The sequence below is a fragment of the Anomalospiza imberbis genome, chromosome 15 (assembly GCF_031753505.1).
Source record: "Anomalospiza imberbis isolate Cuckoo-Finch-1a 21T00152 chromosome 15, ASM3175350v1, whole genome shotgun sequence".
In the NCBI taxonomy this organism is placed as follows: Eukaryota; Metazoa; Chordata; class Aves; order Passeriformes; family Viduidae; genus Anomalospiza; species Anomalospiza imberbis.
Genome location: NC_089695.1, coordinates 11,914,536 through 11,930,771, shown reverse-complemented (window position 1 = coordinate 11,930,771; position 16,236 = coordinate 11,914,536). Strand labels below are relative to the sequence as shown.

The 16,236-nt window shown below is 50.9% G+C and overlaps 1 protein-coding gene across 4 annotated transcripts in view; it reads left to right on the top strand.

Annotated features, from left to right (window-relative positions):
* Positions 1-16,236, top strand: part of FLT4 (fms related receptor tyrosine kinase 4) — a 57,612-nt gene that overhangs the window by 34,799 nt on the left and 6,577 nt on the right. For 3 of the 4 annotated variants that reach the window (XM_068205900.1, XM_068205899.1, XM_068205902.1), the window contains exons 9-27: positions 74-225; positions 897-1,059; positions 2,787-2,931; positions 5,474-5,582; positions 6,683-7,042; positions 7,292-7,438; positions 8,091-8,222; positions 8,513-8,619; positions 8,922-9,057; positions 9,872-9,976; positions 11,370-11,483; positions 11,706-11,794; positions 12,029-12,176; positions 12,750-12,844; positions 13,190-13,312; positions 13,691-13,802; positions 14,183-14,282; positions 14,771-14,876; positions 15,826-15,965. In XM_068205900.1, coding sequence (XP_068062001.1) covers positions 74-225; positions 897-1,059; positions 2,787-2,931; positions 5,474-5,582; positions 6,683-7,042; positions 7,292-7,438; positions 8,091-8,222; positions 8,513-8,619; positions 8,922-9,057; positions 9,872-9,976; positions 11,370-11,483; positions 11,706-11,794; positions 12,029-12,176; positions 12,750-12,844; positions 13,190-13,312; positions 13,691-13,802; positions 14,183-14,282; positions 14,771-14,876; positions 15,826-15,965 — 2,583 coding nt within the window. The remainder of the gene's footprint in view (positions 1-73; positions 226-896; positions 1,060-2,786; positions 2,932-5,473; positions 5,583-6,682; positions 7,043-7,291; positions 7,439-8,090; positions 8,223-8,512; positions 8,620-8,921; positions 9,058-9,871; positions 9,977-11,369; positions 11,484-11,705; positions 11,795-12,028; positions 12,177-12,749; positions 12,845-13,189; positions 13,313-13,690; positions 13,803-14,182; positions 14,283-14,770; positions 14,877-15,825; positions 15,966-16,236) is intronic. The other variant, XM_068205901.1, reaches the window with a different exon arrangement.

Sequence of the window (16,236 nt, the reverse complement as noted above, 5' to 3'; positions counted from 1 at the left end):
AGCAAACCCTTTGCCCAGCTGCCAGTGGGACACTTCCTCCCCATGGCTGCATTTTCTCTCTGCCTCCCCGCAGGTACAAGGATGGAAAGCTAATTCCCAAGCAATCTCAATCTTCAATGCAGATCAAGGATGTGTCGGAGCAGCATGCTGGGACATACACGCTGGTTCTGCGGAACAGGCTGGCGGGGCTGGAGAAGCACATCAGCCTCCAATTAATTGTCAATGGTAAGCAGGGGCTGGGGCTGGAGCTGGGGGGAGAGTGCTAAGCCCATGGTCCCAGCCTTTGGGCTGCTCCAAGACCAAGTCCCCATTGCTGTCCTAAAGTAGTTCGTACCTACATGACCTCTTCCTCCCCCATGGCACAATTTTGTTCCTGGCTCCCTCACTTTGGGCAGTTTATATCATTGCTCAGGGGCCACTTCCCGATTGCAGTTGGAGATGCTGCTGAGGGTGACCCTGACTGATGTGGACTTGAGAGCAGGGCAGCTGCCACACAGATAAAGTCTTGATCTGGAGTAGTTCCTCTGGGTGGGAAGCCCCTATGGAGTTTTCCCACAGCAGAAACTGGTCCCAGTCATGCAGGAAACAGATGCCAGCTAAAAAAGTGCTGGAAGGACACTGCTGCCTGGAGATGTGTCTCCAGCAGGCTCTGTGGCCCTGTGCTTTGAGCCCTGTAGCATATCCAGACAGCTCCACTCACCAGAGAAAAGAGAAACTATGTCACTTGAATCTGCTTAAGTATGACCTGCTGTGCCTTGCAGGGCTGAGTTGCCCTGAGAGCCAGAGAGCTGTAGTGCCCAGGCTGTCCATAAAGGGGCCTGGGGAGGGCTGTGCCAGGCCTGGGGATGCAGTGCCTGAGCCTGCAGCTGCTCACAATGTCGCTCTGATCCTTGCAGTTCCTCCACGCATCCATGAGAAAGAAGCCTCTTCCCCAAGCATCTACTCCAAGAGGAGCCCCCAGGCCCTCACCTGCACTGTCTATGGCATCCCAGCACCGGAGGTGATCCAGTGGCAGTGGAGGCCGTGGATGCCCTGTCGGATGTTCTCCCGACGCAGCCTGTAAGTGCCATTTCTTCCAACACTTGTGTCTTGTCAGGCCACCATCGTGGTGTTATGGGCTTCTTGTGACCACGGCTGTGCCCCCAACCATGTCTCGGTTTTGCTCTCCCACCCACAACATGGCACCTTGTGGGAAGGCAGAGTGGAGACACTTGTCCATGTGGGAGTTTTGCCCAGGCTGGCTGGTCCCAGACACCAACAGCTTCCACAGCATCCTCTGCATCCTCAGCCACCTGCCTCTGTCAGTGGATGTCCATGGCCCAGCCACCCCTCACTGCACCTGCAATGAAACAACTGATCACAGTGCTTGTGGGAAAACTGAGGCAGATTGCAGGAGAAATTGTCACAGCCCCTTGGTAAGACCCCAAGACAGCAGCTGTGGCTCACACCATTCCTGCCCTGAGATCTCCATGGTTTTTTCTGTCCTTTCTCTTCTCCTGGGAAGCAAAAGTGCTCATAGGCAGCTGCTGCTTGTGGGGAAGAGTTGCTGAATCCTGGGGAAGTGCCAGGTCTCTGCCAGCTGCTGGGATGATTTGCCAGCAGGGCAATAGGTAGGCGGGAAGGGTGCGTGCCCGCTGCCTGTGCCCTGGGAAGCTGAGGCAGCATCAGGCAGGGCTGCAGTGGCATTTTTTAATGACAGTCTCACCAGAAGAAGGAAAAGGGATGCTGGGGAGTTGTAGCCAGAGCGGTCAGGGTGGAGGACATCAGGGTGCCTGGAGGAAGCCAAGTCCCACTGCCCTGTGCAGGCTTTTGCCAAGCCAGGGACACCAGAGTTTTCCATTGCATGCAAGTGCACTGTGGCCCTGTCAGGAAGCAGAGGGGCCCATGAATTATGAGCACTGTCTCCCAAGGCCACCATATTTCTGCCTAGCACAGCTCCAGAGGATGCAGGAGGCTTCTTTCTAGCTTCCTGTTGTTTACACAGCTCGCCAGTGTGTTTGCTCCGCCAAGTTGTCTGCCCCACACTGCCAGCACACACCTTTGCTACAGCTCCTGGGCCCTCAGCTCCCCTCTGCTTCCCTGTGACCCAAAGCCTCTCCCTTCTATCCCAACCCACCCTCCCATCTTTCACCCCAACCTGCATTTCAAAAGCACCCTTCAGGCAGCAGCATCACAGGTCCCTGACAGATTTGGCCATTTCTCCCCACCCATCTGTCTCAGCCTGAAGAGGTACCACCATTCCCCTGTGAGACACCAGCAGCACCTCTACCTGGGGAGGTCTCTCTCCTGGCTTTTGTTGAATCAGGGGCAGCAGGAGCACCCCTGGGTGCTACACCCTTGGGTGTTGCACCATCTGCTCCCCAAGCTAGCACCAGCCAGTCAGTGACACCCTTGACTCTCAGTCCCAGCAGGGCTTTAGGGTCTTGGTGCTGAGCAAAATGACATAAAGAGTTGCCCTAGGCACACATGAATCATCCTGTCTTTCTCCACCCTTAGCAAGGAAAGATGAAGCCCCAGGTCTGCAGGTGAAGACACTGCTTGGGACACCTGTATCTGTTCCCTGCCTCAGTTTTCACACTTACCAATTTTTGCCTCACTGGTGGTTGCAAGGCACCCTTATAAAGCACATCAGAATTGTGTAACTGAAAGACCCAGGACATTTTGCAGAGTTATAGGACGGGGCCATCAGTTTTCTGACACAAAGCTGCTTTTGCTGTCTTTTTCCCAGCTAACCTTCTCTCTGCCTCTCTCCTCTTTCCCCTGCTTGTCCCTGGCTGCTGGATTAGCAATAGCAGGCACCGGGCAGCAAGGCGCCATCAGCGGGACCGGATGCCCGAGTGCAAGGACTGGAAAGATGTGTCACAGCAGGACGCCGTGAACCCCATCGAGAGCATTGACACCTGGGTGGAGTTCGTGGAGGGGCGGAACAAGGTGAGGCTGTATTCCAAACCCATCCTGGGACAGGGAGCTGGAGACTGGCACAGGACTCCTTTGCAAACAGCCAGGAAAAGTGGCCTGGAAAGGGGCCTGGCAGAGACAGATTTGGGGAGGGCTTCACACCTCTGCTTCTAAAGTAAACCATCAGTGGCAGTTCCCAGCCCTGGGGCTCCACAGTACCAGGCAGCCCCAGGGCGAGGGAGAGCTGTCATCTTTGAGAAATTACCCTGTGTCCAGAGAGGCCCCCAGTGGGGCTGGCTGCACAGGAGGGATTTCATGGATTGCTACTAAACACAGGGCATCCAGCTAGGGAGGATGTGGGACAGGTGCTATGAGGGCTCCCGCGGCCATTTCTGAGCATTTTGCAGGAGCTGTTCTGTAAAAACCAAGCCCTGCAGAGCATCCTGGGCAAGAGAGCAGGAGTCACAAACCGACTAGGAAATCTCCTTGGGAAGGTGCATGTGTCTGGTGGAGATTTCATCCAGCTGTCCCCATCCTGGTGGGGTGAGAGTGATTGGAGAAGCTGGAATCTGTCTGCTGCAGCTTTGTGAGCGGGAGCAATGTGTGCTCCACAAAGCCACTTCTCCATCACAGCATTTCCTCTCTGGAAGGAACATCTCTCCCTCACTGCAGTGTGTGACCTGCTTGCTGCCTTCTTCTTTCTGTCTCCCGGGTAGCCACGAGTGTCAGGTCTGTGCCATGACGAGGTTCCTGTCCCCACTGGTGTCGGGCACCAGCCGCTCACAGAGGGATGCAGAACAAACAAATGGGCCCCTGTTTCCGAAAGTCGCTTCCTGTTTTCCTACACACCTCTAAAGGCACTTCCCGTTCCCTGGCCTGGCCAGGAGTTCATCACTCTGCCAAAAGAGTGGCAAGGGCAGATGATTCTCCTCCCAGAGCAACTGAAGGGAGGTTGAAGGATTGATCTTCCCCAGGGACGCAAGCAGGGGTAGTGGGAGCTCTTGGGTAGGAAGCTCTTGTGTCCCACTATGGGTGTGACACTTGTATTGGTCCTTTCTGATCTTCCCCTATTTTCCCCATTTTCTTCCTTCTATTCCTCAGCTGTGTCCTTCTCATTCCATCTGTTTGGTTGTAACTGTCCTGGAGCTTCAACTTAGGTTGTGCATCCCCACAGATGTGTAAGAGTTTTGGGAGAAAAGAGCTGTTCCATTCACAGTGGGATGCTACATCCTAAAATCTGCTTTCTCTCTCTCCTTCTCCTTTCTGCCTGTCTTCTCTTACCATCCTCCTGGTTTTTATTCCATCTGTAAAGGCCAGAACGAGCCACAGGATATGCAGTGCACAGTCATGCACTGCAGGCAGCAGGATGATGTCAGATCAAGAAACCCCAACTCAAACATAACACCACAGATTAGAAGGAAAATCCCCAAGAAACAGGAAAGGCAGCACACAAAAGTGCCAGCAATAGGGTCACTCTGGTTGTATGAATAACCCCAAGAAACGGAAAAGGCAATGGACAAAAGTACCAGTAATAAAGTCACTTCAGCTGTGTTGAGTATGCACTGAATGAATGACTGTTCCTTCTGGTTAACACAACCTCAATACATTGCCCCTCAGAAAGGAAATGCTTCCCAAAGTCTATAGGATTATGGGATGTAAAGGGAAAGAAATTTCCCTGTAGGACCACATTAACTTTTCATTTTCAATGCCATCTCACTAGAGGGATTTTTTAACTTGTCATTTAAACTGGAGCTTCAAACTGCAAGTCTCCTCTAAGGGGAGTGCTTGTAACACTTTTGGTAGCTCACACATGTGCTGTGTGAGCCAGGAGGAGAAGAGCAGCCTTATTCCCCAGCTGCTTTTCTTGGCTAATTTGGAGGCAGCATCCCCTGGGTCCATGCTCCCAGGATGGCAGCCTGGCTGTTTGCCCAATCTTAGTCATGTCTTGCTGGAGGGAGAGAGGAGGAAGCTTTTAGGACCGTGTCTATGTACGCTTGGAATTCAATGAAAGATGACAGCTCTTCCTGAAGGGATGAGAGCTGGGATATCTTCATAGGTTTGATTTCTCCTCATGAATGAAAGGAGTGCTTGCAGGTCTGTAAGTACCCGTAAATTCCACTGAACCCTGTGGGACACTAAATAGTCACTTAACTGCAGAGGGCTCAGGGAATCAAAGCCCTGGTGTCCTTTCCCTTTCTTCCCACTGTTATAAATAAAGCTTGGCAGGAGCTTAACCATCCCCTCAGCCCTGCATCCTGTTACTGTCCCCCTTGCTGAGCACTGTCCCCATTGTGACCCGAGGGGCTTAACAAGAAGTTTGCTCCCATGGAGAGGCATCTATGCTGACTGGGCTCCGTAAAAAGATACGGCAGAGACTGGGAATAAAATCATGTTATTATTGGTAGAGCCAACAGATAAAGCTTGAAATGCACAAAAGGCAGTAGGATAAGGGCCTGTTTTCACATAACAACAATAGTTGTTGGAGGCTTCGCTACCTGCCAGAGAGCAGCAGTGATCCTACTTCTCTTCCCTGTTGGTCTTTCTAACTCTTCCTTATGTTCTCTTCCCCCATCAGACAGTCAGCAAACTGGCCATCCAGGAGGCCAATGTCTCAGCCATGTACAAGTGTATTGCCTCTAATAAAGTGGGTCGAGACGAGCGGCTGATCTACTTCTACGTGACCAGTGAGTACTGTAAAATCCCCCCCACCTGCACCAGCCAAGCTCTCTGCTTGAAATAGGCAGGTTCCTAGAGCTGTCAGGTCCTGCCATTAACAGTTAGGATCTTAACAGCAACTGGAAAGCCAGCAGGAAAGCAGGGCTAACCCAGAGGTCTGCTGGGTGGCAAAAGCCTGAAGCCCTGGCAGCAGATAGCACAGGCAGAGTTTGGCAGGCAGAATTGTGAATGAGCCAGCACTGCCTGTGCCTAGGTCCTGAAGCAGACCTGGCAGGTCCTGGACGGGTCTTGGGCTGGGGACATCCCGCTGGCTCAGGCCCAGGCAGCTCCCTGGGCTGGGGATGTGCCTGGTCCAAGAGCATCCTCTAGCGGCACCGCCCGACCTATCCCAGGCCAGGTCCCGCTGGCCCCAGCCCTCGGCAGTGATCCCACGGGATTTTGGTGATGGGAGGAAGCTGAGTTTGTAGGAACCAGAGCCCCGAGGTGTGGGCTGGAGTCATGGCCCATAGGGGCTGCATGAGCCTCCTGCCAGTGGTACCCCGTCCTGGCAGGAGCCTGTCCCTGTCTGCTGAGACAGGGAGCCCAGCAAGGGCACAGCAAAAGCTTATCCTATGGAATGAGAATTCCATAAGAAAATTCCCAGCCCAGAAGGGCTCATGGCCCTTGTGGTAGTACCTGTGCTGTCACAGCCACCAGCTGTTGTGAAGCCAGAAGACCAGTCCCTTCAGTCACTGCTTCAGTAATGCTCTCTGTGTTGTTGTCCAGGCTGCTGTGCCGCTGCCTGCATGTGTGAAGGTGGGCATGTGTGCAAACCAGAATGCTGCAGCTGAGCTGGGAGCACTAACAGCCTAATTCAGACCTCCCTGGCTTGTTTCATATGTGTCCCCATCTTAATTTCACCTGGGACTTGAGCATGTCCCGTAGCACTCACTGGGCTTAAGCTGTGCTTGCCAGCAGTTTGCATGTCACAGTTCTGGTCTACAGTGGTTTCCTTTACCCTGGATGAGGACGGGCAGATCTCTGAGAGCTGAGCCCAAGGAGACAATTTCATTGTGTCGGGCAGCTCGGCCATAAAAACTCATTCACGTGTTCATTTCCTTCCTGAAAGCCATTCCAGATGGGTTCGAGATTGAGTCCCAGCCCTCGGAAGAGCCCATAGAGGGGCAGGACCTACAGTTGAGCTGCAATGCGGACAACTACACCTATGAGAACCTGCAGTGGTATCGGCTGAACCTCTCCAAGCTCCACGATGAAGAGGGCAACCCTCTCGTGCTGGACTGTAAGAATGTCCACCACTATGCCACCAAGATGCAGGGGGACCTGCGCTTCCAGCCCAACTCCAACGATGCAACCTTGCTGCTCACCATCCCCAACATCTCCCTGGATGAGGAGGGAGATTATGTGTGTGAGGTGCAGAACAGGAAGACTCGGGAGAAACACTGCCACAAGAAATACATCTCTGTGCAGGGTGAGGGTCCACAGGGCTGGCGGGAGTGACAGAGGAGAGCTGGTGCTCTTGCTGCCATCAGCTTCCCAGGCCATCCCCAGGGGAAGCCACACAAGCAAGCTAAACTCAAGGTGGCAAAGGCAGGGCACCTGGGTTCTCAAGACACCCTTCAGCAGGGGTCAGAGACCCAAAGGCCCCCAGGAACACAGATATTCTTTTGATCAATCAGTTTCCCGTTTTCCCCTCCTCCTCTTTGTGCTGCTCCTCCAGCCCTGGAGATCCCCCGCCTCAAGCAGAACCTGACAGACATTTGGGTGAACGTCAGCGACTCCATAGAGATGCGCTGTAAAGTGGACGGCAACCACGTTCCTGAAATCAGCTGGTACAAAGACGAGAAACTGGTGGAAGAAGTGTCAGGTACAGTGGGCTGGGGGTGGATCACAGGCAGGGCAGTAAGTCCAGCAGCTGGAGAGCTGAACACTGCTGGGTTCTGGGACTTGCTGTCCCCAGATAAAGGCACCCATTCTCTGAATCAGCCAGAGCCTGGTTTTAATCACATCCTGTCCTAATTTGGTGCAGTCTCACTGGCCAAATCTATGCCCTAGGGCCTGTCTCAACACTGTCTGTGCTTGTGCACATTCAGCTGGAGAGCAGGAAGAGAGAAATCATTCATGTTCTTACTCTCAGCCTAGTGCCTGGCATCTCTGATTACGCAGGGACTGACCCAGATCTTACGGAAGGAACCTGTGAAGGATCCAGGCACATTGCAGAGGGAAAGGAACAGGTTCTGAAACTGAAGCAGAACTTGACACACCAGCTGGATTGCCTGGGCACTGTCCCTGCTCAGCATGTTCAGTGGGGGATTTGTACCCTCTGTACACTGCCTGGGGAAGGCCTCTCCAGGGTTTTTCTGGGGCCATTAAGAGAAGAGCCTCTACCAGTTGGTGTGATGTAATTCTGCCATCTAAAATTAATCAGCCAAAAAATGCAAGCCTTATTTTGAGCCTGAGACCAGTGTACTAATCTTCCCTCCCTGTGAGTGACCAATACAACCCTCTGTGCCTTACAGGGATTGACCTGGCAGACTTCAACCAGAGGCTGAGCATTCAGAGGGTGAGAGAGGAGGATGCTGGGCTCTACCTGTGCAGCGTCTGCAATGCTAAGGGTTGTGTGAACTCCTCAGCCAGTGTCTCCGTGGAAGGTACCAGCAGCCACAACACCCCTGGGGATGTAAAGGGGTGGAATAAGACTTATGGCCAAGCTCCCATACCTCTTCCCTGTGACAGTGGGAGGCAGTGAAAGCCCCTTGGCCTTGCTGGTGGCATGGTGCTCTCACAGGAGGATCTGCAGTCCAGAGCATGTTTAGTTCAGGCAAACATGTCTCCAGTCACCCCACATCCTGATGCAGGCCATAAGGAATGGCTGAGCTGGAGCATAGAATGGGAATCTCTGAAGAAAATGGGAATCTCTGATTGCCCTTCCATCCCACAGGCTCTGATGACAGGACCAATGTAGAGATTGTCATCCTGATTGGCACTGGAGTTATTGCTGTTTTCTTCTGGATCTTACTTATTCTCATCTTCTGCAACATCAAAAGGGTACGTGACAGTCACTGCCCCAGGCAGGGAGGGTGACATATCAGAACTTGGGACAGCATCAGTGCTGTGATGTGGGGCTCCATGACAGCACCTGCTAAAAGGAGGTCATTGAGTGATGCTTCCAGTGCTCCCACTGTCAAGGACAGGGTGAGTAAGGGTGTGGTAAAGGAGGTGATGGGGAATGGCCTTTGCTTGCGGGGGTAGCAGGTCACGGCAGGCAAAGAATCCAAATCCCATCTGGGAGTCAGCACCCAGGGCAAGGAGGGCACCTCCTCACCCTTTGTGTTGGCTGGTTCCTTTAGCCGGCCCACGCAGACATCAAGACAGGCTACCTCTCCATCATCATGGACCCTGGCGAGGTGCCCTTGGAGGAGCAGTGCGAGTACCTGCCCTATGATTCCAGCAAGTGGGAGTTCCCACGAGACCGCCTGCGCTTGGGTGAGCCAGATCCCCTCCCTCCCACGGCACACTGCAGCCAGGGCTTCCCACCAGCCCTACAAACTCACCCTTCCGATTTCTTAACACTCCTCTGTACGTTTAATGCTTTCTCTCTGCCTCAGGCTTCCCATCCTCTTCCCCAGGCTGTCCCTAAAGCCCAGCTGTGCCTGGGAAATCTCTTTAGGTCTGACTGTAGACGGGTCTGAGCCAACTGTTATCCCAGACTTTCTTAGCGTATCCACACAGGTATTACTGAAAACAGAAGACCCCTGGGCGTGGTTTAAAACACATCCCCATATTTTCCAAGTGGGAGTCTGGACAGAACAGCCCAGTTTACAGCACGTACCCCAAGTTCAGGACCAGGATTGCATACATTTTTGTCCTCATGCTGAGACACCTACCTGCAGCCTGTTCCCTCCGTCTGGCAGAGTTTAAAGGGCAGCAGACTACCTTTGAGGCACAGAGCAGTGACATTAGTCCTGGCTGCTGTGCTGCAAGGGGTCATTTACCTTTCCCACACACAAGAACTTGTTGCTCGAGGGCAACAAACAGCCCCTTACTTCTGCATGGCCATTTCCTTCCTCTGCTTTGTCCATGCCAGCTCTGTCTCAGTTCCTCCTATCGTCCTTTCTCTTATTCTCACCGACACAGCAAGCAGCCACTTGAAAGGGCACATGTTCCATTCCTTCCTTTTCCTTTATGATGTTTTTTCTTTCTTCTTCTCATGATTTCCTGTTGGGATTTTTGTTTTCCTTCATTCTATTCTGCCGTTTCTGCACCTGCCTTTTTTCACACTTACTCTCCTTGTCCATAGGTAAAGTCCTGGGTCATGGTGCCTTTGGGAAGGTGGTGGAAGCATCTGCATTTGGGATCAATAAAAGTAACAGCTGTGAGACTGTAGCAGTCAAAATGCTGAAAGGTATGTGAACAGTGAAGCAAAACATGCAATGTGTGTAGACAGCAATTAATGAGACACCTGCCATGGAACATTCACCCTGTAAATGCCTGTCTTTTAATTAATGGCTTCTTGGCCTCAACACAGTTGGTCCTCTTTGGTTCCATTCAGCTGCACTTGGAGGCTGAAGTGGCAGAACAGACAGCAAGGACTTGGGGAACTCAGCTTTCAAGGAAATTTAGCTGTCTGCAGAGGCAAAGAATTAAATCTGTCTCAAAGGACTAACAAGAATCCAGAGTCCCTCTTTGGCATGCCACTGAAAGAAGTGCTGCTCCCAATTACCTTCTTCCAAATGTGCCTATATTTTGTGTTTATGGGCCAGATCCAGGGCTGGATAAGGAAGTAGGTTGCAGCTCTTATACAGCTCTGAGGACTAAATTGGCTTTGCACCCAAAGCCTGGTCTATCCAGAGTGAGATTTTAAACTTTTATAGCCATGCTTTCAAACAGGCATCCAAAACATTATTCTGTAATTTGGCACCAAACAAAACACTGAGGTAGTCTCTGGCCAGAAGTAGCCTGTACATGGAAATTGTGTCATGGCTCATCTGAACAATATTTACTGTTGTAAGTGTAGAGATCATCTGCACAGCAGAGGGGATCCTGGTGTGCAAGGTTGCTTTACAGTTTTTTGAGGCAAGGCTCTCACCTGGCCCATCAGCTGCAGCTCAAGAGGATGCTTCTGTCTCTCAGTCTAAATTTACAAACTCTCAAGTAAGACAAAATGTGTATGGAGAGGCTGAGAAGTATGAAAAAGGAACATAAAACCAGAGAACACACCCTGGGTGTAAAACAGAGGGTTAAGAACTGATGCAAATTGGACACTTGAGAGAAGATGCAGTACAGAGAGATGGCAGGAGCATGACACTGTTTGCTATTGAAGAGGAATCATCAAAAGATATCTGGGTTTGAGTTGAGACAGCTCCTATCTTCAATTGTGATAAAAAGAATCAGATGTCTTTTTTCCTAATTTTCTTTCAAATTGTTCCATGGCTCGTTATCTCTGTTTGGGGGCCAAAAGGGCAGAGATTCAAATGGGTGCATCCCAATAAAAGTCTCAAGTGATGTTTTTCACTGCACAACTATGATAAAGAAAAATCTGTTGGGCACAGATTGTGTTGTTCTTTGCTCTGGGTCTCTGCACTTACAGAGAGCACCCTATGTGTTACAGCAGAGATCCTGGAATCTCCAGACAAGGCTCAACATTTCATGTGGGAACATGCAATAACAAAATGTACTGAGGCTTTGAGGTCACAGCCTCCTCAGCAAGATTCACATTAACATGCTGCTACAGAAGGGTGGTGAGGGGGAGTGAAAAGCTCTGAGGAGGTGTCATGACATGGTCTGTGTGTTTCCAGAGGGAGCTACTGCAAGCGAGCACAAGGCACTGATGTCAGAGCTGAAGATCCTCATTCACATTGGGAATCACCTCAACGTGGTGAATTTGCTGGGTGCCTGTACCAAACCCAATGGTAAATATCCCAGGCTGTGCCTGCTCCCAAAAATCAGAGCTTGTCCCTTGTGTCTTTTTCCTGTCCACATGTGTGATCACAGGGACCTGTGGGGGAGTTATTAGTGTACACTTAGAGCAGATGTCACAGCTCAGCAGGGCTGTACATAACACAAGTTGTGGCAAATTCTGACCAACTCCAGCCCTTAACCTCTTGCCTTAACCTTTGGTCTCTTCTCACCAGGTCCACTCATGGTTATTGTTGAGTTCTGCAAGTATGGAAACCTCTCCAACTACCTGCGGACCAAGAGGGAAGGATTCAGTCCTTACAGGGTGAGGAACTTCCTTTGGTCCTAGGGACCTCTCCCATGTCTAGGGAAGGAAGACATGCAGCCTACTGCATGACCTGACAATGTGAGAAAGATAGGCTCTGTCCTTCTTTCTGCAATGATAGATGCTTCCAGGCCAGAATTACAGTTTAAGAACAGGAAGAGACTGTGCAGCTCATGGGTGCAGGGGTTACAGTGTGAGTTGCCTGCTGAGGGTTTTGGTTTGGTCCCTTGCCAGGAGAAGTCTCCCAGGCTGCGTATTCAGGTGCAGTCCATCGTGGAGGCAGTGAGAGCAGACAGGAGGAGCCGCTCTGGGACCAGCGATAGCGCCATCTTCCAGCGCTTCCTGCTGCACAAGAGCCGCACAGCACTGCCCATCCAGGAAGGTAACACTCCAGCCTTGGCAGCAGCTCCCCACCTGGACCACCAAACCTGTGCCAGACTTGGCTAGCCTGGGGAATGGCAGGGAATATCAGTGGGGAGCGGGGACCCAGCCTTGGAACTGATCACTGTTGCACGGCAATTCCCTGAACAGGGCTATTGTATCATCTGTTGTATCTTCTGGTGTCTATTTACACCAGAAACCCAGAAGGGAAAATTAAATCCCTTTGGGTATTTTAGCCTGAAGAAAGGACAACTGAGGGGGATCTTGTTGAGTCCTCCCTAGGACAGAAATAATGAGCTGACTTTCAAAGCCCCTTCCAGTCTTGTTCCCCACAACTCTGTCTCACTGACATGTGCTGGAGGCTGGACTCTTTCTCCTCACACTTGAGTAGGTTCCTGCCTTGTGCCTTCTGGCACCTAAGCAGAAAATCTTAGAGTGGAGCTGATTACTCCAGTTAGGACTGAGGGCTAACTGTGTTTCACTGAGAAAATGGCTGTATCCTGCAGTCCCAGAGAGAGGCAAAGAGGACAACAGACTGACAATTTTCTAATAATTTTCTGTTACTTCTGAACAGTGGATGACTTGTGGCAAAGTCCCTTGACAATGGAAGACCTCATCTGCTACAGCTTCCAGGTAGCACGTGGCATGGAATTCCTGGCATCCCGAAAGGTGAGTTCAGCCTTTCCTTTGCTCATCTGAACTTTTGTGCATGCCTAATGAGAGAAACCTGATGACAGCCACACTTCAGGTGACACACAGAGAGATTCAGTGATCTACTTCACACTCCTCAGGAAATCTGAGATAGATGTATGTGCACAAAGCTGGGAAATGAGTTCTCTTGCATTTCAAGCTCTCCTTAACCAGCCATTTTTAAAATTGTTATCTTTAGCTTCTTCCCATTTCCACCATTCCTCCATTACAGCTCAGGCTTATGGGAGAAGGGAGGTGCTGTACACTTTCTGATTGTGGTTTCTCTCCCTCTTATTTTGCCCCTTCCTCTTTGTGTGCCCTCAGTGCATCCACAGAGACCTGGCAGCTCGCAATATCCTGCTGTCAGAAAACAACGTGGTGAAGATCTGTGACTTCGGCCTGGCCAGGGACATCTACAAGGACCCCGACTATGTCAGGAAAGGCAGTGTGAGTGCCATTTTCTCAAACCCTTTACAGATTAGGCCCCCTTGATGAAGAGATGAAAAAGCAGGAGTGGAATTACTTGCATGGCTGGGACCAGAAGCCATTGGACCAATGACACATGTCCTGTCCTCCTCCACCAGCAGATCTCTGTCTCCTTCCTTCTACCCCTCCGCCTGTCATTAACTTACTCCTCCTTATACTCTTTCAACCCCTTTTCAGTGTCTCCATCCCTCTCTCTGACAAACCAATTCCTCCATGGAGAGAGGAGCAGAGCTATTGGCCCTGATTTCCTTTCATCCATTCCATCCCTTTGCTACAAGAAGGGCTGTCCTGGGACATGTTCCAAACTGAACATTAGTGCCTTGCCTCTCCCTCCTGCAGGCCCGACTCCCACTGAAGTGGATGGCTCCAGAAAGCATCTTCGACAAGGTCTACACTACCCAAAGTGATGTCTGGTCTTTTGGGGTCCTTCTCTGGGAAATCTTCTCACTAGGTGAGGGCTAATGAGGGTCTCGTGCTGCTGAGGGAGAAACCTCTACCCACGTAGCAGTTTGTGGGTGAGTCTGTGCAGGACAGACATTCTGAAGCACATCTAAGGACTGATGGGAAGCTATATGGATGTAGGCAAAAAAAATATGGAGGCCGTATCCACCCATGAACAGATTGATGGGGACACAAGCATGCAGAGGTGGCCTCCAGCTCTCTGAGGCAGGGAAGCCTGGCTCAGGCAGCACCAAGGATTGGGCTGTGTATGAGTAGTGACCACACCTCTCAGTGTTCTGGGATGAAGGGCAGTGTCAAAAGGGCAGTCTCAAAAGGACTGGTTTCTGATGGCACATTTCATGTTCCCACCCTTCTCTGAACCTTCTTTAGGGGCATCTCCATATCCTGGAGTCCAGATCAATGAGGAGTTCTGCCAGAGGCTCAAAGATGGTACCAGGATGAGAGCCCCAGAGTATGCCACAGCAGAAATGTGAGTCAGAAACCTCAAGGATTCCAGCATTGGTCAGAGCAGAGGCCTCTGTGGGAGGGCAGAAACCTACCAGATCCCAGCATAGAGCAGAACAGGCCCCTCTGTGGGATGCAGACCTTTAGCCAGGGTAGGGGACAAGCCAACGCATCCTTTGCTCTAGGCCATTACCTGGAGAGCAAGGCAGATGGGTTCTGATCAGAGCTCTCTAGGTGTCCTTGCATGCCCGTGCTGGGATGGGTCTGTAAGTGAGCACTGTGCTTTCCTGCTCTGAAGGGCATCAGAGGGGTCTGAATTAGCTCCTTGTTCCCTTTTATAATAAGTGGATAACAAACCAGCACACTGCCAGTAAGTCCCTGTGCTGGGGGGGGGGCAAGCTTTCCTTCACAGTGCAGGAACTGGCAGTCCCAGTGGGCACCATGTGGGTGGGAGCTGTGGAGTGGAGCAGGAGGGGATTTCTGTGGTGTAAAACCAGCATATCTTCTTGGCAGCTACCGTATAATGCTGAGCTGCTGGCACGGTGATCCAAAGGAGAGACCGACTTTCTCTGACCTTGTGGAGATACTGGGGAACCTTCTTCAGGAAAATGTCCAACAGGTGAAAACCTCTCAGTGAAAACCTCTCTGTGTCCCTGCTCTGCTCCAGACAGCTCTTTCTTCTGTCATCACCAGCTCCCTCACTGTGCCCTCAGCTGACTCCATGGTCAATGCAATACATTTGTGTAGGCCACCAATAACACAGAGATTCCTGGGTCAGAGGTCTATTTCCCAGAGCTGTTAGAGAACTCATTTCTGCAACAGCCTTTTAGCTGCATTCTCATAAAACTCTGCTCCTTGCAGGGCAGCAGCCCTCTCAGTCGTCATTCTAGTAACTTCCATCCTAATCCCCAGATGATTATTTGAAATTCTTCAGCTGAGTCAAGGCCCTGGTACTTCTCCCTCCCACACGCCAGCATAATGAAAACCAGGACTTGACCAGGGTTTCTGAAACTCTGTCCTCAGATGAAAATGTCAGGGCCATGTGAAGCAAACAACTGTTACATTACAGCAGTCAGTAATACAGATTTCTTTGAATGTATTACTAATCATTTCCATGTGGTAACTCACCAGGACATTTAACTGTGATGAGTATGCAGCTCAGATTTTAACTTTTTCTTGATGTTCCCTTTCAGAAAATGATAGCTAAATGCTTGAGTATTGTCTCATTCTGACGTTCCTGACTTTAACCTTTCAGCACTGGTTCCCAGCACAGGCATGACTAAGCCACAAATGACATTGCCCTGGAGCACAGTACTCTGTCCATGTAAACTGGAGAATTATGGGATTATTATGGGCACTTGTTTTCCAGCTCACACACACCTCCATGCATCACTCACAGCTACTTAACACAAAGGTCACAGAAATCTCCAGCCAGATATTTTGTGCTAGAGAAATAAAATTTATAAACCAGAAATTTTCCTTCCCAGCTCTGACAGCTGCCTGTGGAGCCTTTTCTTGTGGGAAAGTCCTCCCCTTCTTGTAAGGCCATTTACTGTTCTTCCTACCAGGAAGGGAAAGATTACATCCCGCTGAACGACTCTCACAGCTCAGAAGATGATGGTTTCTCCCAGGTGCCTTCCTCTGCCCAGCAAAACTCAGATGAAGAGGACTTTGACATGAGGATACGCTGCCACAGCCTAGCAGCAAGGTGAATCCCCTCTGAAAAGGGCAGAGAGAGCCCAGCAGGCAGTGAGCAGCCTGACCTGCAAGGGAGCCTGAGGGATATGGGGAGAACCCAGATGTTTGGAAAATCCCAGGTGATAAGGTGTGATCCAAGAATTTAGGCCATTGCTTCTTGCTTATAAAAGAAAAATTACTTTATTTTGCTCATGAGGAAGTGCTGATTTGTAAGCCTATCACATTCCTTCTTATCCTCCAGCTTTGCTGCCAGAGTATCATGTAAGGAGCTTCATCCTATC